Source organism: Trachymyrmex cornetzi, unplaced genomic scaffold (assembly GCF_001594075.2).
Source record: "Trachymyrmex cornetzi isolate Tcor2-1 unplaced genomic scaffold, Tcor1.1 scaffold200, whole genome shotgun sequence".
NCBI classification, from domain to species: domain Eukaryota; kingdom Metazoa; phylum Arthropoda; class Insecta; order Hymenoptera; family Formicidae; genus Trachymyrmex; species Trachymyrmex cornetzi.
The window spans coordinates 465,232-492,207 of NW_017296637.1; the positions used below are offsets into that span (position 1 = coordinate 465,232).

Below are 26,976 nucleotides of genomic sequence, written 5' to 3' on the forward strand. Positions count from 1 at the left end.
TATATCCACATGATATTGCGAAAGCGAGTAAAACGGTTATTCGGAGAGTATATATAACTTATAATTAATTATAGGATCAATCCAATATAATGTGACCTGATTCTTCATAGCTGAATTTAATAATCTATAGAGTATCCGCGCATTACAAATTTTAATGCGGCAAAGTTACAGCAATCTGTCGTAAGGCGCTTGCCGCTCTCGAAGAAGATTGTTCGAATTACGTTTCGAATCAGAGCGCGATGGATTCCGCGAAACTCTGCATGAAACTCTTCTTACAATATGCAAGAATTGAACCTGCCCATGCAATTCTTATATAATGTAGGATAAATACAACGATTTACCGTGTGTGCAATGTGTGTGACTTTTCAGAAAGTAGAACATTGAATTTGATTGGACTTATTTGAAATATATTTATTTCATCTCAATTTATATTAAAAGATGTAAAATCTGCGAAAATAAAGAAAATACGTTATATTTAAAAAATATAACTTGTTGGTAGCATTTGTATTAATTAATCTGTAATAACTTGATTATTTTTTATTAGTAGAACAAATTGTTCATTTTTTCTCGTAGCAAAATTTCATGAAAGTTATTAATGGTAAAAAAAAGAATTATTAATGTTCACGTTCAGCTTTTCTCGTTCAATGTATATTAACATCCATATCCGTCAATAGTTAACAATTTTTTTTCATTGTTAGAGCTCGATATTTTAATAACTTTATAATAATTTTACTTATGTTTTACATTCGTAATAAGTACAAGTTCTTTTCTTAATATTTATAAAATCGCTTGTACAGTACTCGTGCCTTTATTACGCGAAGGTACACATTAAACGGCTGTAAGTTTTCTAAAAGGTTTCATATACAATTATATTTTCACAAAATATAATTTAATATTGATAATTTTAATATATCTCTCACAGTTACACGATTTAGTTCAAATTTTCTGCTAAATTTAATGCAAAATTTAGATCGATTATCTGAATTCTATTCACTTAACATTCATATTTCCTTTAACCAATATGAAGTAAGAATTAAATGGTTATTCAGCAGTCAATCAGATAGTTTAATAGTAAATATATAATAAAAATGCGGACCATTATTCTTTTTCACCAAAATTTTTGCATGATTGTAACGACGTACGTTTAATTTTAATGAATACTTCCTTATTAATATTTATATCAGATATTTTATGTAACGTGTTTCCCCGTCTTTAAAAATATGCTTAAAATTAATTATATTATTTACAAAACGGAATTTATATATGTTTTGTTTTCAAGAAGTGACTAAATTTACATAGTTTTAAATAATATTCACTCCCTCAGGTATTTTAATTACAATTATTTTGCTATATACCACTTTCCTGATTAGAAGTAGCCGTATTTGAAAGCGTGAATTTGTTTTCCAATTTGAAGAGAGGCGCATGTATTTTCTTGCGGATGCACCAGATATCACACAAGTTCCTTCGAAAGTTTAAGCAAGAGCTTGGTGCACCTCGAATGAGCTCTCTTCGAATGGCATGAGTCTTATAGAAGTGTCCAGCTGGTTCTTATGATAAGATTTACGTAATTAAGCATTCCTCGACCACAAATACAAATGTAAACGGCTGTACGTAATGTAAAATAATAAAAACAGAAAATAGAGAGAGAGAGAAAGAGAGAGAATGTATCTATATAGATAAAAAGAAGATACATATATACATATATACATATGTATATATTATATATGCGACGTTGTAACGCGATGCGTGCGATATGCATGTAAATTTATTATAAATAAATTATTATAAAGCAGTAAAAAGAGCGTTTCTCCATAATATCTGTTACAATATCTGTTAATAATATTTGTTATTAAGAAAATTTCTTATTCTATATCTTTCTATCTTACTATCCCGATTATTATGTTATATTAATCATACATATTTGTAGAGGTATGCTAGAAATGTTAATATTATTGTGCAGAAATTTATTTAATTACGTATTAAAAAAATTAATAACCATATGAGAAAACGCGACGAACATTCGAAATAATGGCTCTTGTGACTTTAAAAAAATTTTGTTAATTTTAATAATGAAATATATATAATAACTGAATTTTTTATAATTAAATATTCTTATTCTATAATAATTCTTATTTTTTAAATTATAAGTAAAAGTAACATTGTAGTAAATAAAATTATTTGATTTTTTTCTTCTCTGCACTTTCATTCCTACAAAATATTACTTTCCTTTCGTTCTTTTATAAAATAAGGTTAGAGATTAAAATTGTATCATAATAATTCATATTTATGTCAAGCTCTCAAGATAACAATTTGAATTCTTGATAAGTTGACCGATGTCTTATTTAAAAAAACAATTGTTTATTACTACTCGCTGAAGGCAGAGGATACTGAAAATAATAAAGCTAGAAAATTATAAATATGTGTATGTGGAATGTTTATTATAGGTATTTATGCACAAGTATCCTATATACATTACATATATATATTATGCGTAACATCGTTCATCTGCACAATACATAAATACAAGGTTTAAATACATTATCGACAGAAATGAGTCCAGCTAACAGACACTTTTTATAGGCTTCAGTACATTTTCAGTGAACTGTCCTACTATATTACCTCTTGGATGGTAACATGCCACTACAACACATGAACCATCTCGTTTGGCCATTGCAATACCCATTTCAGTCGTATTTTTCCAGACAATTTGCGTAAAATGGCCTGCAAACAAGAAATAAAAATATTGTGAGGGTTTTTTATTTATAATTTTGTCACAATCTTTTTGAAAAAAATTTTTTAATAATTACTTTCTAATAATTTTTAATAATTATGTTATTAAAAATTTTTAAATAAGTTAAATACGTAATTTAAAAAATATTATAAATTTTATTATAGCAAAATAAGTATGAAATTAAATTAATTAATTAATTTCTTAGGACTAAATCTTTAATCTGTATGCATACAATTGCATACACTATATCTTAGGCATTTTTATATATTCTATTAATTTTCCCATTGGTTAAATTTGATGTGATATTAAAGTATATGGAAATATTGCGATACATACATGTGTTAAGAACTTTTGGCTCGATACCAAATTTATGTTCTTTCTTCTCGGAATACCACTTTGAAATGACTTCACGTGCGGAAACGATCAGTTTAGGATCAGAACACTGCATTGAATAAATATTTTCGCCATACGGAGATGACGATTGAGGTACAAGTTTATTTGTGTTTAGCAACGTGTTTGCCCAGGCCTAAGGATGAATAAATATATGTATATAATGCAGCTGATTTTTATGACATTTTTTACACAATTCTTAATCAGTTAAAAATATATTTAATAATTAATATACACATATAAATACGTTCCAACGATAATAGTGTATATTCTGAAATACCTTGGCAGCTGCTGTTAATTCCGGACTTAATCTTAAATCCGGTACACGATGCTTTCTTCGATATTCATTGTGAACCAGTAAGGCCTCTTGCTGCCACATTTGCTCGTCTATATAATGTTGTTTTAGGTCGGTAAAATTAATTCGTTTCGTAGGACCTGCGTCCACGGGTGGAAGGACATTCTCCGTGAAACTGCCTAAGAAATTCCCAGCAGGATTGTAATTACACACAACATAGACTTCACCATTTCGATTTCTAGCCATTCCCACCCCTAACTCAGTACTGTCCCTCCAGATCACTTGTGTGAAGTGACCAGTCTTCAATGTTGTAGGCTCTTTTCCATATTGATGCTGAGTTTCTTCAGCATACCTACAAAAGGTAAAAGTTTCAATATGCTATATTTAAATATAAATGTAATTACCTTATTAAATAATAAAAAATTATCTATAATACAGATTTTTGTTACCGATGTTTTTATACAGATTTGTGTTAAACATATTCGTAAAAATTTTTAATTATTTTAATTTTGATTACAAATAATTACCTACATTAGACTATTTAATAGGAAAATACAATTAAATGTTTAAAATAATAATTTGAAAGTCAACAGATCACTATCTTCTTTTAATTTATGTTTAAAGTTAATTCAAATATATATATATTGATAAAAAAAGAGAACAATAATTATTTTATTTCATCATTATGTTAATTATGACTTCATAATTAACATAACAATTTCAATGTAATATAATGTAGTAACTGTGTTATAACATATAATGTATGCATTAACAATAAATATATGCAATAATCTCACCATTCATTCACCGGCTCTTCGCCACCAACAACTGTCTTTGGATTGGAGCTCCACATACAATAGAGATTCTCTCCGTAGTCAATATTCGCTCTATGTTCTAATCTACCTTTAGCGGCCAATATATTAGCCCAGTCTTGACTTGTCTTGCACAGCTGAAAATAAACATATACCGTTATTTATCGATTCTAGTTAAAGTTGTTAGCAGAGATCTCTCCATGTTTCGGAGAATATGGCAAGTATAAAAAATCAAATATCTTTGATTCTCGGAAGTTGTTCAATGAGGGTTACGATTTTATTACAATTTTATTGCAAAAGAAAGATTGACAGTAACCTGCTTGCTTAGTCGTAACGGCGGTACTCCATGCCGCGATCGGTAGAAATTATGCGTGTCGAGGCAGACGTTAATAAATTCCTTCGGAGGTCCCGATCTGCGTACAGACGGTTTACGTGTGTCAATCTTTGTTATCTATAACATATAGAGACAGAATCGTATGACGGATTGAGATCAAACAGTAAATCCATAATCTGTTAGTAAAATCTATACGAGTATATTTACAAAGATTCTCATTAAGCATTTAATTACATTTCATTATAATAGAGAACACTTAATGTATTTTTCGAACATCACATTGAAGTTTTAGATTTTAAAAAATTTGTTTATATCACTGACTAAAAATCTACACATTGTGTAAATGTCATATTCATTGATTTTAAAATTATAAAATTTTACCGATATATCCCAATAGCATTATTATGTATCTTTCACAAGATTTTAAAGGTTTAAAAAAAAACAGAAAAAATACAAACGCTATCGTTATTTAATTGCGAATTAGGAACAATGCCAACGATATATAGTAAGCAATATAATGATATAAATAGTAAAAGCTTGACAGTGTCCTTAATAACTTAAACGCAGAACCATTTATAGGAAGAAACTAACTGGCAGAAATGATTTCCCATCGTCCTATAGGAATACGATCATCTGCTACACGATTAGAATATCCATAGATAAGCTTCTATTCGTGCTTCCGTTTGCGAACGCTCGTTAAATTTCTCTTACTTGCTGAGAAAATTACCGCGTGTAATAAATTACTAAAATATAAATAATGAAGAAATAACACGCTTTTTAGAATGTCACTTCAATAACTGAATTAGAGATCGTAATCTAAAACGAAACAGCGATAATTATCGTGCGACTCGAACTGACGATAGGTTCAGAGCTTTCCGACAATCATCTGTTTAATTGCTTTAAAGGTCTGTTCTTTTTAGCTAAATTTCTTGTACAGTTCATTTTTCTCTTTTTCTTTTCACGTAAGAGAGAAAAAGAAAAAAGATACAAGAAGGTCAACTGAAAAGAACAGATCGATGTTTATAATTTGCAAAATGTAGGCGGTGACTTAAATTGAAGGTCAAAAAAGTTAACATTGGATCATTAAATAATGTTTTCAATAATAATCTTCAAAATACTGTTAATTAAAAAAGTTAATTAAATATTTATTAACAGGGTATTTGTGAAAGAAAAGAGGAAAAATTTTGCTACCGCTAGATTAAACAAAATTCAAGTAATAAGTTGTTTCAATTACCAGTTATCAGTGCCAGATAGTCGGCTAAAAACTTAGCGGTTATTGAGTTCGCTGTTTGATGAATATACATGAGTTCGCGCTACAAATCGCTTAACCGTTTTGTAAGCAAGGCCATTAGCATGAGTGCAAAAACATCACGTGCGTATGAAGAACAAGTCCGGCGAATGAGAACGCAACGCCACGCGCGCGGAAAATGGAGCGGAAAAATCGATTCCGCGAGCGCACGAAGCGATTTAAACTTCTGACAGATTAGTCATCGCATTAGCCGGATGATCATCCCAATGATCCACCAATCATCCAAAAGGTGCAAACCAGTGACTCTCGAAAAAGGAGCGATCCTGAGTCATCGCGAAGTGGCAATGTACCTTTCCGCGAAGCAACTCTTACAATGTTTAGGCTCCTTTCACACTGCACGCAATGTCACGTGCAGTGAAGATAATCGTCAGAGTTACGCTTTCCAACCGGCTAATTTACCAAGTAGGTTGAAACCAAAGGACTCCTAACATGAAGAAATTGCGGTAGATCGAATGGTGAAAAATTAGCTAGCGAAGAATAGTCATCAGTTAAAATCAATTAACATTTTTATTTCTATTTAAATATATCTTTGTATTTAAAGTATGTAAATATGTTAATTCTCTTATAGAATTATCCAGTACATACATTGCTGGTTCATAATTATATCGAAAAATACCGATAGCTAAACTGAGACAATTATTTGATACACAAACAGCTTCTTAATGTAACGCGGTTTATTTTCACAAGAAACTTATGATGCAAATGTAACTTTACAAAGTATAACACTTTTATAAATGCATTTAGATATAATTTATCACGTAGTACAAGTAGCACAAACTAATTACTTATTACGTTACATTGCAATATTGTTAGGATGATCAGCAATTTACATAATACTATCTGTTTTCTTCATTTGTAAGCGCAATATAAGCGATCGCGCATTTATGTAAAGATATATAACTGAGAAAATTTTCATTGTCTTACTGTTTAAACTTTCTATAAACATTATTGCTTTTTAGTCTTTCAGACCTGAACTTTTCGGATTTTTCGTTTTCTTACAAATGTTTGGTTGACAACCTTGGAAGTTTAGGTAATAAAAATTTGAAATAAGAAAAAAAGAATTATTACGACTTCAGAATTTTAAAGTCATGGAATTTTGTATTCTTCATTCCTTGAAATTATTAGATTTTAAAGCTCTATATTTTTCAAGCGTTTATCTCGAGTTCTTATAATTTTAGATTTTCAAATTTATATTTTTGGTGAAATATCAATAAGCAGTTACGATAAATGTCGATACCTGTGAGGACGAATATCTCGCAGAATCGGGAGATGCTGAAGAGGACCTAGCACTGCTACAAGACATGCCATCACTTCCTAGACTGCCATGGAAACTACCATGCAAGGAATTCGACAAAGGACCCGGCGATGCTGGCGACGCTGTCAACGGAGACTTCGATCTTACTGAATCTGTCCTCGACCTGAAAGTAGACCGATTACATGGTGTACGAAGAAATACAAAGCGTTCCTTTTTGCTCCAGACAGCACAGTGACGTATGAATACTTAACGCTTTAAATAAGCAGATCGAATTTATTGAATTTTTTGCACTAGAAGCGACTTTATATGAGCGAATGTAGATCAAGTTTTGTTCGAATTGGATATGCTTTAAGAATGCCTTACAATTTACAATTAGTTATTTAATGCTCTGTAGACGTTATAAAAATTATTAAAATTGTTAATTCTGTTAATAGTTATCGATAAATAATTAGTTTTATAGAAATAAAATTTTTAATATATAAACTATAGACTATAGTTACATACATACATATGTACATACATTTGTAACTACGTAGATTAATATTATCAAATAAGTATACAATGGTGTCTATTACCAAATAAATTAAGTGATTGTGTTTATTTGATAATATTAAAGCAAATATTAATTAAGAAACGAAAGATCATAAAACCACAGCACAAGTTGTTTTATGTGATATTTAATCTATTCAATATTTCAAAATTAGACGTTTCGGTCATCTTCAGATAATGGCCGAAACGTCTAATTTTAAAATATTGAATAGATTAAATCTCACATAAAACAACTTGTGCTGTGGTTTCATGTTCTTTCGTTTCTTAATTTCTATTATTAACCACTTGCTTGTTGATTATATTAAAACAAATATTATTACTATATAATAAAATATTTATAAAATTAATTAAAAATGTAATAAGGAAAGTTGTTTAAAGAAATAAGAACTCTAAATACATTTAAAAAAATTATTATAACTTTATTAATTTAATAAGAAAGAAACATAAATTATTATAATCATAAAGTATTATCAAAAAATTGCTTTTGAAAGAAATTTTCATTACAGTGATGGTATTTAAGAAATAATGAAATTTAGGAACGTAATAGTAATTTATATTTGTTAATTATATATATATATATATATATACACATATATACACATATATATGTAAAATGTAGCTTCATGGCTTCATGTAGTTTCATCAAAACGTGTCAAAAGAATTGCGTAAATGGTACAAATATTTAATGACAGAAGTACAATAAATCGTAATCCAAAGTCAGCATTATCTTAAACCGTAGTAATTCAGAATTTTTATCATATCGTTAAAATTCATTTAAGAAACGCCATTGTTTCTTTAATAATTCTCAAAGATGCAAATTATAAAATAAAAATTATATAATATTATTTTAAGACGGCATAATCTAATATCATAATCAATATTCCTTTTTCAGATCGGCATAAATTTGCTTTAACTATATGAAATGTTATTGATATTTATAAGGTATAATAAAATTTCAAATACTGTTCTTTACGTATCTTGATGGAATGAGAGCAAGCAAAAAAGCCAATGAAGTTACGATGTGTCATGATCTTGATTGTAGAGATCACATAGACGATCATTATGGCATGTGCAATGAATCGAAGCGATCGAACATGAGAGTATTTAATAGCATACTGTGTAATTACAACGGTGTATCTTTAATCTAGTTCTCTAAAATGTTTCATGATAGGCTGAATACTGTTTATCCCAGTAAACAATTCACGACGTAGATATTCATTATACGCTTATAATGCAAACCCATGATCGTTTCATGCAAAATTGCATATTGACTAATGAATAGCAATTTTGCCGGACTGTGCAGTTAACTTCGCATTAGAATACAAACAGATTCAACTCATTTACCGATAAAAACGATTGTTGTAAATTATGTTGCATAATTTTGTCATGATTTACTAGAAATCTGTAGATAAACATCGAATTAAAAATACATTTTGAAGATACATTTTGAGAAGCTCGACGAATTGACAAATCTGTTCATTTATTATTATGTTTATATAAAGTAGACATGTTCTGAGCAGGAAGTTCTGAGAATATTTAATGTGCATTTAACGAGTTTCAAGTAATTCGCGATCTGACATCTGTTTATTGATGAACGAACACACCAACAGCGCATCAAACGGCGAACATATTTAGAACAGGAACTGCGTAAATTATAAACCTAAAAAGGTTTTAGGAAAGTCTCGCAAAAAAATTTAATTAGATATAAATTTTAATTGAATAGTTTTATAAAACATCTAAATGTAAAAAAACCATTTCAATTGAAGCAATCAAACAATAAACTTTTATAAAAGTTCGGACGATTTCAGTATTCAGCCGAAAGATGTTACATCACAGAAAGCCAAGGGAGAGCTGAAAATTCCAGGGTCCTTACTGGATCTCATTTAAGATTACGTGAAACAACGACTTCATCACGCTAATCTACGTACATATATGTCATCATATATGCCTTTACGAATACGGTTCATACTTCCTCCTTCCTACGAGTTTCTGCAACGTCCACGGCCATGGTCGCCGTAAAAGAAAGGTTGTTAGTTTCCTTTGTTACGTCGCGCCCAGAGGAAGAAGACTGATTGTAACTCTCCAAGATGCTATAAGGGTCCGATCACAATAAAATACAACATATCTTATAATAAAATATAAATAATATTTTTTAAAGTTTTGAGTTAATTTATATTTAATTAAAGTCTTGTTTTTTTGATTAAACAATACTTTATAAATAATTTTCGAAATAAAAATTAGCAAGAAAATTGAATTAGAATAAGATTTTGTTGTACAGTCACAAAACTAATTAGCCAAATAGTGCACCATTATATCAATAATTTTCCCTTTGAACAATCGCCTGAATTAAAAATTGCTTTATGCACACATTATGGCACTAATTAATAATTATATTTGGACAATTAATTATGAAATTACTATTGTCATAACGTGTGCGTGGAATCACAATTTTTAATATTCGGACAACTGTTTTAAAAAAAATCATCAGTAACAATATAATGACACAATTATGAATGATTGTTTATACAATTACTTTCATGACTGTATATTTATGCTCTTAAAATATAATTCACAAGAATTTTAAATATTCAATCCTGTGTAATAAAATTTATTATTTTGCACTAAAATTATTATCTATTTGTCTTTTCAAAAAAATTAAGAAAGATCTATTCTAAATTATCAAGATTCCAAAATAAAATGAAATCTAAAAAATTTAAAACATGCCGTATTTTATTGCATACCTTATTTTTATACCTTATAGCATATTGTGCCTTACTCATTCAAACGAGTTACATTGAAAGTTTTTCTTGACCACGCCACTTGCGTGGGCGGAATCGCATATACGGTCGAGCAACGATTCTTCTTCGATAAGGATTTAATACCGACAATACAAACCTCGCGGCGATTAATCTTTTGCTTAAACGATCCAAGTACATTTTTCTGGTGAACTTGACAGCATACAAACGGCATTGTATAACTGTAATCATATTTAAACAAAACTATCGAAAATCATTCATAAATTTTAAAATAAGCTTATCTTTTTGTTAAATTGTACTATTACATATTAAAAGCATATTTTAATTGTAAATTGAAGACACATTTTCAATTTGCTTTATGATGAAGAAGTATTTACTTTGGATAATTGTTAATAAGTTATCAAATATTATACCAAATTTACAATAAAATAGTATCGTTTTGAGAACTATTAATGAAGAAAAGAAGTATCGATGATAATAATAATTTAAAGAGAAACGCGTAAATACTTTACAGCCTCCAAGAAAATCTCATACTTTCAATTTAACTCAACGGTATAAATCTCATTCCTGGCTAGTGAATGTTATCGTCCTGTTACGCTATCGTGAAAGCCGGTAATTTTCAGTATTCTTACAGAATTGCCATCTTCTTGCGACTTGTTTGAATGTAAGCACGCAAACTTTCAGCTGTCGCTCTGCTTTCTACGTGCCACCTACGCTAAGTGAACTAGGACTACTTACCGATCCTAGTGAAGTTTCAAAAAACACCTAAGTGATAATATTGACAAAGTGCTATAGATGCCGTTTGCGGCAAGTCTTTAATAAGCTTACTTTTGCTTCACTGGAATCGGAATTTGATTAAACTGCAAGTTTGTGCCGCATAGGCAATTATACCTGTCGGGCGACACTTGATCGACAAAACCGACCACCTTCTTTTTCGTTCCGTGCACGTTGAGCGATGGCATACTACAAGAGCAACGACTTACACTAGAGAAATGTTAAATTGTATTCACTTCTTATAAATAATGTTAAAAATAAGATAAAAAATTGACGAGATAAAATTTTATAAACTCTTCAATACTCAACAAATTATAAAGAGCGATGAAGTTAAAAAGTTAAAAAGTACAAGGATTATAACATAATGTTAGATAAATTTTATCTAACAAATATATATTATATTGCTGATACGTTTCTTATAAAATTGGCTTCTTATTCTGACTATTCTTATCGAATCATAAATCTCAGCAACGTTGGAAACAAAAAAAATATAAGCATTTTTAAATTAAAGAAATTTAATAAATTCAAGCAACCAATAGAAACTTTTTTCTCTCATTTAACTTCATATAGCTATTTTATTAAAATCTATTTTTAGATATAATTAATGTTAATAAATAATTATATACAAAAATAACGTAATGTTAAAAAGTGAAGACAATAAGACTACTTTTTAATTCAATTCTTATTAAAGAAAATGTTGATGTCAAATTGATCAAAGAATTAATTAGATAACAGTAATAGAGATTCTTCTATAATATTTTGTGCATAAAAATTTTATTTTTAAAAGCATAGATGTTTCCAGAAGAAAGAGAATGACATATCACAATTACGTAATATTCCACATTCTATTGAAAACCACAGTTGCTTCGATTCACAACATTACTCGCGAGAGAGTGCTGAAAGAAATTAATTGCTCTGCAAGAATGTACAAAACCTGCTAAATGTCGTACGATATTTTATAGATTCTTCACACGTATGCTTTAAAATTAACCGAAACGAAAGAACAAGTATCGCTCTTCCGCTTTTAGCATACAAGATAATTGAAAATCTGCGGTCTGCGGTTTCTCTCAGAAAATATCTTTCCATTAGATACAAAGGTATAGTCACACACGAGTTTACTGTTCTATATTAGTTTTGAATATTTTTTAAATTCGAAAGAAGCTACCATTCATCATACGTTTAAGTTTTAATAATAGAATTTTTACCTATTGGCGGCAATAAAATTTCTAGAGATAAAGGCAGCAAACTTGGAACACCCTGTACATGTATATATCAACTAAGAGAAAGGTACTGAAACGCGAGACAGCTGATTTTACGACAGGTAAAGTTTTGTCTACTGCAAACCAAGGTGTAACAAGGTTCCGGTATACGTTCGTGCAAGAAGGAAATACTCTTCCATCACGTACGACAAAGAAACATTTTGCTAACACATGAATAATAGTACAGTGAACTATAACATCAATTTGTTATAAACACTATGACATGCATCTATTTCAATAGTTTTCAAAATTGTCTATTTCTTTTTAATAAAATCTGAATATAACAAAAAAAGGAATCGTATAACAATAAAAACAATATAACTGTTATTAAGGAACTATTTAGCATTTAAATCGCTACTTGCTGTGTGTGACCTACGTACTTTCTAATTTAATTATAATAAAATACATTTTAACTTTACTTATTTTAACTTTACGTATTTCAATTGTTGTTTATTTTATCATTAAACTGTATAACAACAATCTAGAAAAATAATGTCAAAATCTTATTTTTGTTTCAAATATATATGTATTATTTCAAATATGTATATCAGTTCTTCGTAAACCTTCATTAACATTTAACAGCAAGTAAAAATATTAAACAATATACAAATGCATAAGAATAAATCAATATTCTTTAAAAATTAAGAATAGTATTTGTATTTCATATAAGAATAATATTTCGAGAATATTAAAGATTAAATGAAATATACAATATTTCAAAATCTCTCGAATAAAGCATCAAACGATACATTATTACGATCTGATTTAAAGGCATCTCGTTAATTTATATCATCTGTTAATATAATATCCATAAATAATTAATTCAATCGAAGAAATGTATTATTTTAATTAATTAAGTTTAATACATCTATTACTAATATTTAACGCTAATAATAATTGAAAAATTGTCAAACCTGCTAGACTTTGGTGTAACGATATCCCTTGTTTCGGAGGTATACTTCCTTTCGGCTCGACCGCCGTTAAAGAGTTCGACAGTTTCCCTGGTAACAGTTTCCAGAAGTGGTTCACCACCTCGTCTTCCTTTACTAAATGTCCTTTGATCCGTTTTACGGACCATGACCACCCTCGACAAGGGTTGATTGAACTCATGCCCGTGCATGGTTGGAGGGATCATAGCCAGCGATTGCGAAAGAGGACCTCCGATTCGCGGAGACCTGTAACATAAACAATTATAATAATTAATAATGCATGCAATACACTTCAAAATAACAGCAATTTAAATATTACTAATATTAAATATTAATGATATAAATATCTTCGTACAGTTATAATTTTTATGAATTAAAATCGTTTCAAAAGAAAAACATCTCCACTGAAATATTACATGTGTTACTACCTGTGTTTTAATTATTGCGTCTATTTTGTTATAATTATTATATATAATTAATCCTTCTTCCATATCTTTGATATCAGTATAATATCAGAAATATTAATTATATATATAATATCAGAATTATGCAATATTATTAATTATATGCATATGAAAATGCATAAACTTATTGTGTTCATAACAACGAATTACGATGTATACAAAATATTATGAAATTGCGATATTTAAATTAAAACATGTATGCACATTTATATAAGATCCATAAATATATATATTTTATTATTTCTGTTTCTTCGTCACTGTTATTTGATATGAATATTATAATACTTTGTTTATTTCAGTATATAGTCGCATATCGTATACTTTTTCAAAATACACGAAATCCAGTATTAGCTGCAAAACAAAATACATTAAATAACTTGCTAAGCAAATAAGAACCGATAAATCGTCACTATCCCGTTTCCTCTTCATGATCAACGATCACATGTTGCAAACCTGTTCTTAGCGATACACGTAATTAACGTCAATTGCTGGTGACTTTAATTATTAATAGTCTTCTCTTCGAACACTTCTGAACTTTCTTATGCATATAAATCAGTATCTTGTTTTCTCCGCTCTCATTGATGCATATCACAAATAAATAACATTTTCTAGCCGGAAGTGATAATAGAAAAATTATTTAATCGAAAAACTAAATCATCTACAAAAACCATAGTGACACTATCATTGTTTCAAGTGAACCCTTTTTAATTGTCATATAAATATATATATTTTATTATTTCTGTTTCTTCGTCACTGTTATTTGATATGAATATTATAATACTTTGTTTATTTCAGTATATAGTCGCATATCGTATACTTTTTCAAAATACACGAAATCCAGTATTAGCTGCAAAACAAAATACATTAAATAACTTGCTAAGCAAATAAGAACCGATAAATCGTCACTATCCCGTTTCCTCTTCATGATCAACGATCACATGTTGCAAACCTGTTCTTAGCGATACACGTAATTAACGTCAATTGCTGGTGACTTTAATTATTAATAGTCTTCTCTTCGAACACTTCTGAACTTTCTTATGCATATAAATCAGTATCTTGTTTTCTCCGCTCTCATTGATGCATATCACAAATAAATAACATTTTCTAGCCGGAAGTGATAATAGAAAAATTATTTAATCGAAAAACTAAATCATCTACAAAAACCATAGTGACACTATCATTGTTTCAAGTGATGACATTTACATTTCTCTGTTTTATATAAAAGTTATTACATAACATAAGATTCGTTGTTTTCTACAAAAATTTTTCTATGTAAAAATTTTGATCAGATGTAATTTAATTTAAAGATATAATTTAGAAATATTAAAAATTGAAGTAATTTTAGTGAACTAAATTTATAAAATTTATTCCAATTTGATAATCCACTTAACTTATTGTTACATTAAACTTCAAAACTCTCTCCTTATTAAATGTGGTGTTGAAAATTTAATAATTATGACAAAAAATAATATTTAATAAAAATTTTGTTTGATATTTCATAAAAATTACGAAAAAACATTTTTTAAAAACATAATATTTTTCGAAATATCTTACGAACAATTTTCTCTATTCCACAGTTAATGCAGTGTAACGTAATGCCATTGTCGCATTTAAAATGTTAAAGGATTTTGCAAGATATTGCTTGGTCGAAATTAATACTGGTTGTAACTAGAACGGAATAACTAGAACGAAATTCCCTTTCGACGTAAATCGTCATTTGCGTGCAAAACTCCGAATTAATCGGACGATTAAACTGCAGTATGCACGCTAGGAGTAAGTACAACGCCTAAGGAAGATCTTCCTCATTGTCTAAAGTATCCCCTTGTTAACCCATCTTAACCTCTCGTAACATCGCGAATGAATTTTTCTTATAAAAGATAATAGAATAGTTATTTTAATAATAACGCTATATGTGTATGTTTCATTTTCTCCTTTTCCAAATAAATATATAAATGTTCTTAAATACGTATTATCTCGATACACTTTTATTATCCCTGTTCACTTCGTATAAAATGTATATTTTTTTTCAAATGCAATTCTGAAAAAATGATCTGAAAAAATGTATATTTTTCAAAATTAAGAAAAAATTAAGTAGTAACGCTTGAAACGTTATTTCGATGAAGCTTGTGTTCCTCTGCAATTATTTTCTGTCGGGCGAAATTCGCTTTCAAGCAGCATTACTCAAAATTAACGAAGGAAGAAAATACTTCAAAGTAAAAGGAATTATTTGCATAATTTAATGAGAATTCGCGAAATTCGATAGAGAAGTTGGAAAACGTTACGCGAGAGGCGAAAGTGTAGTCGACGATACAATTATGCCGCTAAAAAAACTATGTATGCACTTTATTATTACAGATCATCGCGATGAAATTTGAAAATGTATCCTAAAATGAAAAGGAATAATTTTTCTCTTTACTGCTACCTATATATTTGATACTACTAACAGATACAACTAATAATCTGCTGTTTACATTATTGCTTCTTTATAAAAAAGGTATATCTTTAAATCTTTTAATGAATTAGTTTATTTTCAATTGAAATAAAGAAGTAAGATCATATATAACATTAATTCCCCTGAAGCTAAAGAAAATTTGTTTGAAAGACAAATTCAAGCAACCATTTCTCTATAAAATCGCTCTATCTCTCTAATTAAAGAATATAAAATATCGGTATTTTAACGATAGAATATTATTTCAAATCAATTTATACTCGAAATCTGTTTACAAAATACGATATTCGAATTCATGGACCATGGTTAAGTTTTTTGTTACGAAGAAAGTCCATGACTTCCGATGAATAAACAGGTCGGTGAATTACGTTAATAAAGGCCCGGCGCGCACAATTAGACTTCTTGTTCGATGCACTTTCACGGCGATCACTCGCGCGGTCAATTCGGAGCGAAGCACTTTTCGCAGTTGCGAATCCGCGCACAAATTCATGACTGACCGCTGTAGCAAGATTTCTCAAAAAAACTGATGTTCACGATTATATAAATTACTCCTTATAAATCCTTCATTAGTCCGTTCCGAGAAATAAAATAATACATAACGTTTCTTAAAAAATTATAATAAATACAACGTTTACTGTTTTACGTGGCTATCCCCTTAATATCCTTATTATGCAAATTGAGAAAAATATTACAGAATTATCTTACTTCAATTTTCTAAAGGAGAAGAGGGAAAAAAAGACTATGATAACGATGTAAATCACTCGACTTACGATGTAAATAGCTCAACTCACAGAAATGTCGTTTTTAGTAAAATCTCATCCGGTAAGACACCATAGTATTTTCCCGCGGCGTCGGGGCTTCAACTATACACTCATGGTACAAGCCGTACGACAGAACGAACAAAACTGGCACGTCGACCACGACAGCGAAACAGAGAGAGACGGTTCCTCTCCCGGAGAGGAAAGGTGGCCAATTAGCCGTTACTCGGCGCACATGCCTCGACCAACTATCCGACGCAGCTGCGGCGATACACTGTATCGCGTCGCTGCACCGCGCTGCACTGCTCGCGCGCTTCGAGGGAATCGCGTTCATAAACGCGCACGATTCTCCCGCGGGTCTCCCTCAACGAGCTACGAGCTACAAACTACCGTTTATTTGGCTATTTTTGAAGAAAGTTATCGATAGTAATATGCAAACAATTTTTGTTTGATAGGAAAAAAAATATATTTTATTACTTAATAATCACTTTTATTAATTGTTACGAAAAAAATGCAAAATATTGTTTCCAAAAATACTTTTGTAAAGTTTAAAAAGGAAACGTTTGACTGAACTCATTCTTTGATATAGTGAAAACGTTACGTAATTCAATTCGCAAAAAAGGACATTACAAAGAAAATTTATTTTCACAATTTATGGTCCGTAAAATATAGAACGCGATTTAGTTATATCTGATGCAGATGTATGACAAAGAAGAAAGGCGAAACAGGAGTAAAAAATGGCTTCGTGTACGATGCGTGTAAGTTTCTTCCGCTTTCGCGACAAAGCGTGCTACTGTGCACCTCGCAGAAAGCAGCAACATAATAATTCGAGAACGAAGACGTACGGCCAAGCGTGTACCGCTATTCCGGCTGACCGGAATCACTGCTCTGGAACAACACGGTATCGTCTTCTTGCTCGATTCGAGAGTAGAAGCGCATCGATCTCGAGCATGTAATATTGTCGAATAATACAGTAATGTAAAATTTATGATTTCGTAATTACTGCTACATAAATATTTAAATATTACTAAACAACTCCAATTTATAAAAAATCATCATCCCATATTTATTACTTATCTAATCAGATTTAACTTGAGTCTAAATAAATTTTGTTTAGTTTTAAGTAATTGTATAAACAAAAGAAAAAAATTCTTATGTTATAAAGTGATATGTAATTACTATACATAGTATACTCATTTATCTAATCCCAAAATTCGTCAAAATCCGTCCCGAAAAAAATATACAAATAACATTCATGTACAAAATTAATAGAAATTTTAATGTTAAAATAATTTCAACATCGGACATAGCATCTGCATTACAATTTCTTCAACTTTCTATTGTTACGATTTCTAATTTATGCGATATTACATTATATTAGATTATATAAAAAAATTTAAATATTAATTGTGAAGTTGAAAAGTTTTAGTATTAAAATAACTTAAATGCTTTTATAACACAATTTATATATATAACTGACTCTACTACATAATAACAACAATGATTATATTAGAATTCTCAAATTTTAAACAATATAAAAATATAAATAAAGTAGACTAATGAGAGTCAGCAACGATAAACGGTGCAATTATTTAGTAAGCAATCAATACTCAAGTGTTGGAATGAAGTCTTCTATATTTGACTCTACTACATAATTATAATTATCTAAAAGAATTTAATAATTAAATAAATAAAGATACATAAATATTCATATAATTTAGAATATTTTATTATAATCAAATTTGAAAGAATGAATTGTAATTTAAATTATAAACCTGTTCCTCAAATACTTATTTATTAATTAATTTCTTAAACTCGTTTAAAACAATCCATCTAATATAAAATATTTTTAATCTAAAGTTTCCTTTAGCGCAATTTTATTCTATCTCTTATGATATCTTAAAAACCAGTACATGACTTTCACATATAAAAACTATAGCAGTGAAACAGACGCTATATTGTATTCTTTCTCGTGACTCTTCTTATCTGAACGATTTATCGACGAATTTAATTTATAACTACGGCACGTGCCGGTGCGCAGCACGCTCGCATAACAGGCGGAACATTCGAGCGTGCAGATTATCGGACCGACCAACTAACAAGAGGACAGCAGGAAGCCTTACGAAACGCGTAAAAGGACAAGCTATTTCCGGTCGAGAGCAGAGACTCCATTCACACGCTACTTTCATTTGTACTTATAGAATAGCCATTCTTTGTTAATCATCGAAGAAGGTATTACTGCGTTGATGTCATAACAGCCCCTAATCAATGCGTCGCCATGTGATTGTCGTCCAGATCCAGACTTATCTTCGTTATATTGATCTTCAATCAAACTGTTATTCTTCTTCGTAATTAATTTTCCATCAACTTGCCAAGCGTTCGATATTATCTTCGAATATTTCATTACGAAACAAGAAAGCCTTAGTTTTACGGCTTTATAACTTTCACACTGTTAAATTTTATAGGGTCAAATTAATTTAATGTGAGTCGCCATTGTTCCTACTCAATAATAGCGTTACTTTTTACTAAACAATGGTTATATTTGACACTATACAGTATCAATTTAACATTGTATAGTGTCAAATTTGATTATTATTTTAGTTAAAAATAACGATATATTTAGTAGGAGTAGTGGCGACTCATATTAAGTTAATTTGACTCTATAAAATTTAACAGTGCATATCTCTCATTAAAAAGAAATTTAGCAATTTACTTAGACGAAAAGAACAATCGTCTGAAGTTTTACGAAAAGATTGTGATACACATAATCTTTTTAAATGTCTAATAGACACGATAAGTTAGCATAAAACTTGATTTTTCTATGCACCTTGACAAGAGAGAAACATATTCTTATGCGAAGTATTACAAGGTATTACGAGATTTAACTGAAACTGTATAATAAATCGCTATGCAAAAGCTTCGTGTCCTCGTCCGCATTCAAGGGTTGATAAAGCAAGCGTTGCATAATTCACCAGCGGTGCACACGAAACAAGTATTGGCGTTCGTTCAAGGTCGAGTCAGGTTGGTCGGCAACCATACACGGCACTGTAATCTGCATCACAATGTCGTTAGTTGTCAGTAGAAACGCGGAACACGAACGAAATTGTATAATAACCGGCTCATTTTAGTGCCGGCGGCGAATAATAAAACGCGATTACGTAAAATAGCATCGCAAAACAAAAGAAAAGACTGGTCTTAACTTTTATATTATAGCGCGACTTTTATCAACTAAATGCGTAAAAGCAGCGGAACAATTCGCGAATCCACGCCGCAATTTCGCAAATCACCCGACAAATCTCCCTTAATTGCTTGGAAAGTAGATCGTTGTATCGATTTGGAAAAGTTTTTAATGAAGCCACGTAATTTCGACATTCGTTACAGCTCGAAATTCGCTTAACAGAAGTTCTATATACTTGAAATTAAAATCTTTTTCAATTAACGGACTCTTGAACTCCATCAATTTTATATACATACATATGCATTTAACAAAAGAAAATATTTCTTTCTTTCTTTTAGTATTTATTGAAATACACATTAAACTTTATATTTGTTGACAAAAAAATTTACATTAATATAATTAAATAATCTTTCTTCTTTCCCATACGTGAAACAAGACTTTTTCTGAATTCTTTTTTGAAACTACGAGACAGATTGATTTCAAATTGTGTACATTTATTCTATGTATCTTCAAAAATGTGTAAAATAAAAATTATTAAAAAATATTAAAATCTAAAATTTTTAACACGTTTGTGTTAAAAATTGTCTTTAAAATCTGTGAATATAGTAAAAACTATTGGACTCAAAAACTATTGGACGTCATCGGATATTATTATAATTTAAGAGATAACATGTACTGATACATATGTATATATTATCTATCTTTGAAATTATAATATGTGTTTGTAAATATTAAATAAATAAGGTAAAAAGGTGATTGTAAATAAGCAGAAATATGACTTAAAAAAAATGCTCCATTTATGTTCCATATGACTTATATGTATAAGAAGATGCATTTTGTTCAAAGTACATGTTTTTACATATCAAGCGATACATTGCGTGCACAAGGATGATACGATCAACAGCATCACGGTCAGTTTCCGGTGTGATCATTACAGATACGTAGTAATTCAATCCACGAGGTCACTGTGACTCGAAAGGTGCGACTCTCGCACTTGAAAAATCTGTGAGATATCAACATTGCTGTAACGTAACGAAAATGCTTTGAAACGTTATTATGCAATCAATACACGAAGCGGCCTCGATGGAAGAAACAGAACAATTATTTTAGCTCTCACTATGGCGGAACTGCGATCCAAATTAATTTGTTATGAGTTGATACTTTGGAAAGTTAATTAAATCCACTGCGAAAGTTAATTGAATTTTCAGCATATAAGGGCAAAATAAAAAAGTTTATAATTGATGAGAACGATATAGAAAAATTTTGTTGTATACTTTGATATGGTGGCTACACACAACACTTAGTTGTGAAACAAGACAGAAATAGCGCTTGTTATTATTACATTAATTCTCTTCTTTAGTATTTTTACTTTTTTCTTATTAGCACGCTTTCAATTATTTGGCCCTTATTTAACGATAAATTTCTGTGTAAGTTATAGTCTTCTTTCTTTATATGATTAATATTAATACGTGCGATAAGTCAATAAGTAACCTTAATACCAATGCTTGAAGACAAAATTAAGGTTACTTTGTAATAGAGTATTGACTCATTTATTGTACACATATTGTATAATATCGAAGTAATTTACATGCCATTGGAAATTTTCATCATTTAGTATCATTTACAAGGATTTTATATGACGGAAATTCATCCCTGAACTACATAACAAAAAGATTTTAATTTAAGACATTTACTTTATTTGTAATCTTTATTAAAATCTAAATTTTATTTACGTACCTACATTTTTCGGGCATATTACATTACCAGGTATATAAATACTAACCATTGAAGGCAGTATAGAACATTTTCCTGATACGCAATTGTTCTGAGACAAGAGTTAAGAATAATCACAAGATAGAAGTCTTCGCCGTCATAAATGTTTTATAATAGCACTTTTAGATAACACTAGTAAAGCACTCAACACGAATTTCCGAACGTTTTATGAAAGAACTGAATTTTTTACATGAACAAACTTTGGACTTCAATCCTACTTCAATCCTACATTGAAATTTCTCTTTGATCTGACATTAGAAGAGACTAGACAAATAGGCTTCTGATGCAACCAGGACCGCGCCATTAGTCGGTCGTAATAGCCGATAATTAGTCAGTAGTTTGCGCAATAGCCATTGTCCACTAATATCAACGGATAGTTTTAAAAAATATTCTGCGGACTTCCAGTACTGCAAAAAGCAATTTCGGAACTATCAACATATAAGAATATATAGAATTAAAAATAATAATATCAAAAATATAAAACTAAAAATAATAAAATTTACTAAGCAACTTTGCTATAAATGGACTTTATCACGTTTAAATATAAGATGAATCGCTTGAGAGGTAGAACTTATATCTTTCTTTGATCGAAAATGCAAAAAAATATAGAATTCTTTTAAGATAATTCTGAGCATATTTTATGATATATATAATATTTGATGTAAATTAATTAACTTTATAATAAAAGTTTGTACAATTGGTTTTAAATTTCTGAATTAAAAGTTGTCTCCAAATAATATATTGATGGTTAAATGCGTTTTAATATCAGTACATAAAAATATTTTTTGTTACAGGAAACAATAATGAACTTAATAATTCTAAAAATATATAATTTAACAAAAAAAATTACATTGTTATGCCATTTCTTCAGAACCAACAAGATTGTACTGTTTATTGCTCACTGTATACGTATACATGTAACGTCATCAGCTCCAAGGACGTTCTAACGTCACACACAATTAACACCTTATCATCTTAACATGTTATATGATCAAAGCACACCTGATCAAAGTATGAGTAAGATAAGACTTTTTAAATATTGTGAAAACTGAATTCTTGCAAAGACACGTATTTTTTATTCAATAATAATATTTCGATTACATTTTAGAATAAACACAAGAACTGAAATGCATATAAATTAAGTAATTTCTTTACATAATTAATGTATAAAGTATGTAATTAATTTGTAAAATTTAATTTATATTTGCAAATCATATGATAATATTTGCATAAAATACGAGAAAGAGAGACAGAAAGTAAAAATTAGCATTTAATTTTTAACTGAATTAATATCCCAATGATAGAACACGATTTAATTACTTTGTAAGTTAATATAACCTTTATAACTTGTACAATATCCTATTCAATTATAGCAAGAAGAAAAGGATTAATCAAAATCTCTGATCCACTGAAGCAATAAATTACATTAGCACATTTGAATCTTATTATAATTAACATTTTTGCGATTATCATTTTATTAAGTTAATAAGTATTACGGTGAAATATTGTTAAAAATGTATAATTCTTTAAAGAAATATAAAAACTATTTAAACCATATTTAAAAAATTCTTTTAAATAAATACACACAGATTTAAATTTATTTAAAACAGATACCTATAGGTATGCATGGAATTTTATAAATAAATAATTAATTTTGTTACCTATAATTTTTGTCCAAAACAATTTTTGTCTACGTAATCATTGTGATGTAAAAAAAAAACTAATAGCAAGTAATGTAAAGTGATGTAAAAAAACTAATAACAAGTAATTTAAAAGCCATCCGTAAAATAATATATTGAATAATGCGCAGGTCTCTTAACGAATTACGTCGCCTGCGTCCTCCTTTTGATCTTTTGTAAATGGGTTTATTGATAACTCAGTTTGCTTTGGTGATTGCTCCTTTTTCGACAATAACTTACAACGAACTTATCGCGATAAAGGTGTGGTACATTATTATGATACATCTATTCTATGGATAACATATCGTGTTATCCGCGCACGCTAAAGTTTGTTGCGAGCTACAACCCTATCTACGAGTATTTCTAAAAGATAACAAAAACGATTCAAAAAGAGTTTATAATTTGGTTCTAAATTTTCAGAAATTAAAATTAAAAAATTATATTTTGAGAGAGATCGTTTTTACAAATAAAATATAGCGAACATAATATTTATCAATTTGAAACTCTCAATTTAAAAAAATCTACAAGATTCTATTAGTATTATATCCACATATATTGTTATTATGACACATACATGAAATAATGTGTACTACTAATAATGAAACTTTAGATAAATGAAATTGATTTTCTATTCATGTTCATGCTCTTCAAAAGCTACGTCATGCCGTATTCATTAGTTCGAGTATTCCTATCAGCGAATCGGAAGATTAACTCTCGGTTACAGACAATAAGGGCAACGCGCCGGCGATGAGCTATGAACGATAATGCGAAACACATAGCATAATAATAACGAGTAAAAGACACGCAAGATGAATACATAAGACCAGTGAGCTTAAGCTTCCCACGCCACACCTTTCGTTACGAGAGCTATTTTGAAATCTGATGTAATAATACTCAATGATAATAAAAATACACGATATTAGATAAAATCATTGTCCATCCATTAACTTCTTTAACTGCATTCGATCTTTTCCACATAATAGTTTCCCACCACAGCATTCTCATCGAATACGCCTCAACTTTCGTCTTCCACTTCATCACTCACGCAGAATAAGAAAATAAATTTTAATTTAAAATATTACAGACCTGAACACAAAACTACGATGTGTTTTATTAATTTAGCCTTAATATTAATAGTGCAAATTTATAAAGAATAGCACTTATAATAGTTTAATGTTTTACAATTCAATACAATAAAAAAAAGTTTTGACATTTTTAATTAAAAATTAGATTTAAATTATATCTAAAAATGTAAACAATTAATTAGATCTTATTATTTAAGACTTAAAAATCCTTTATTTTCAATTGTATATAGCTAAAAAACTATTGACAAAGACTTCGTGATATTTAGCAAATTAATTTCAGATTGATCAAAACATCTATAATTAATTAGAGGAGTTTTCTGGATTCTCCGTATACAAGATGTTCCTCGAATCGATCGCCACAGTTTAATATTTCCGGTAGATTAACAATAAAATATTTTTGACAAAAATTAATTAATTTATAACAAAGAATTGCATTAAAAAATTTTTTTAATTTGTCTTTTATATACAATAAAAATATGGAAAAAACTATAGGTTCGCTTTAAAAAAATTTGACTTTGATTTTTTATTAAAAAATGAACTTTCAATTTTTCGTACGTAATTCTTTATTAGAAACCAACAAACTTTTGTTAGAAACATTTCGTTATTAAACCATCAAAAGCATCTAAAAAATTATGGCAATTAGAGGAACACTCTGTATACCAAATTCAAACTAAAAGTGTCTCGAACGTGATAGAACACATTAATACGACAATCTCGAGATAATTATTCACATGTGCGACAATCCCCATGGTTACACGTCCTTTCCTTTTTACGTAATTGCGGCATGTACCTTTTAACGTACGAGATATAACGCACTTGTGCGATTAATAGCACATTGCTTTAAACGTTAAATTGATGCGCTTACACGTCTCTCAGAAGATTGCAACGCAATTTGTAAAAATTCAATTTTATGGTAATTGATATTTGCTTATACATGTTTTTATTGATTAATTATAGAAGAGAAACAGGAAGACTTTATTAGCACTGACAAGTGTAATTTCGTGGTATACTTCATTTTATTATGTATACATACGTCCTCGTAACTTCTCTTATAAAACACTTTAATTCTCATTTCATGCCCATCTTTAAGAATAACTGCAGTAATTTATTCTTGTCGTGAAAAACAGCGATCCAATTTGGTATTCTATTCATTTTCGAATTTCTATTTATTTTCCTCTTGCTTTCATGCTTGTTACTTTTTATATGCATGACATCTTCGAATTCAATCGTGTTGCGTAACGTTTCGTTTGCAAAATATTCACATCGTCGCGCGCGTTGAACAAACGACGGAAACTTGCTGTTACCGGTTACAATGAAATCCTCTTAAATCGCTCCGAAGGCCTCGAAAGTAGGTAATTTAGCACTCTGGAGCACTCGGAAACAATAAGTAAACTCGATGAAGGCGAATCAAGATTTAATCACGCTGGGCTACACAGATTGGCGTTGAAAATCGTGCAACGTTCGATTAATGAGAAACGATCTTTCTTGCAACGATCTCCCAGCTATAGTTACTTCATATGCAACCATCAAACAATTTCGATCGGTGGGTAGGTAAGATAAATTGTTATCCGCCACTTCTTAAGTCATCTTTATGCAACATCCCATCAATCAATCATCTTACTAAAATTTTCCGCAAACGTGTAAAAAATTTCATGTAATCAGTTATACTTACAACAATTATCATTAAAATTATTATTAACATGTACGTGTTAACATTAATATTTGAATTTAATAATTATAATTATAATTATATTATATTTTTAGAAAAATATTTTTTTTAAATGCCTCTATGTGTATAATAAAACAAACAATAATACAAAAGGCCATGAAAAAATGTTTATAACAACGAAATAAATGATTTAATATAATTTAAACTCATAGAAAAATAATTACTAAAAGCAATTTTTGACAAATGTCGCTCATTTTTGACTCGTATTTATAATATCCTCTTAATCATTAAGGTAAAACATAATGTAGAAAGTGAAAAACTGCAAAGTCACATTGCAACCAAGTAGGAAAAAATTAATAATCAATCATCAGGCATGAAGAAAATCGATAGAATAAGTTCACATGAAAGAATAAGTTCTTCTGTATTAATTCATTGAGCCATAACTATTTTTTTAAAACCATGTTATCATTTAATTAGTACGTTAATTTGTTTGAAATATTAATATGATATATTAATATTATAATTAGT

The 26,976-nt window shown here is 29.3% G+C and overlaps 1 protein-coding gene across 5 annotated transcripts in view; it reads right to left on the bottom strand.

Annotated features, from left to right (window-relative positions):
• Positions 1 to 2,425: 2,425 nt before the first annotated feature.
• Positions 2,426 to 26,976, bottom strand: part of LOC108759676 (repressed by EFG1 protein 1) — a 40,109-nt gene continuing 15,558 nt past the window's right edge. For 3 of the 5 annotated variants that reach the window (XM_018505228.1, XM_018505229.1, XM_018505225.1), the window contains exons 2-9: positions 13,379 to 13,639; positions 11,323 to 11,394; positions 7,109 to 7,289; positions 4,545 to 4,679; positions 4,214 to 4,365; positions 3,402 to 3,768; positions 3,068 to 3,257; positions 2,426 to 2,721 (exon numbers count right to left, since the gene is read on the bottom strand). In XM_018505228.1, the coding sequence (XP_018360730.1) occupies positions 2,561 to 2,721; positions 3,068 to 3,257; positions 3,402 to 3,768; positions 4,214 to 4,365; positions 4,545 to 4,679; positions 7,109 to 7,289; positions 11,323 to 11,394; positions 13,379 to 13,599 (1,479 nt within the window). In that variant the 5' untranslated portion in view covers positions 13,600 to 13,639 and the 3' untranslated portion in view covers positions 2,426 to 2,560. Of the gene's footprint in view, positions 2,722 to 3,067; positions 3,258 to 3,401; positions 3,769 to 4,213; positions 4,366 to 4,544; positions 4,680 to 7,108; positions 7,290 to 11,322; positions 11,395 to 13,378; positions 13,640 to 17,097; positions 17,352 to 26,976 lie in introns of those variants that run through there. The other 2 variants (XM_018505227.1, XM_018505226.1) reach the window with 2 other exon arrangements.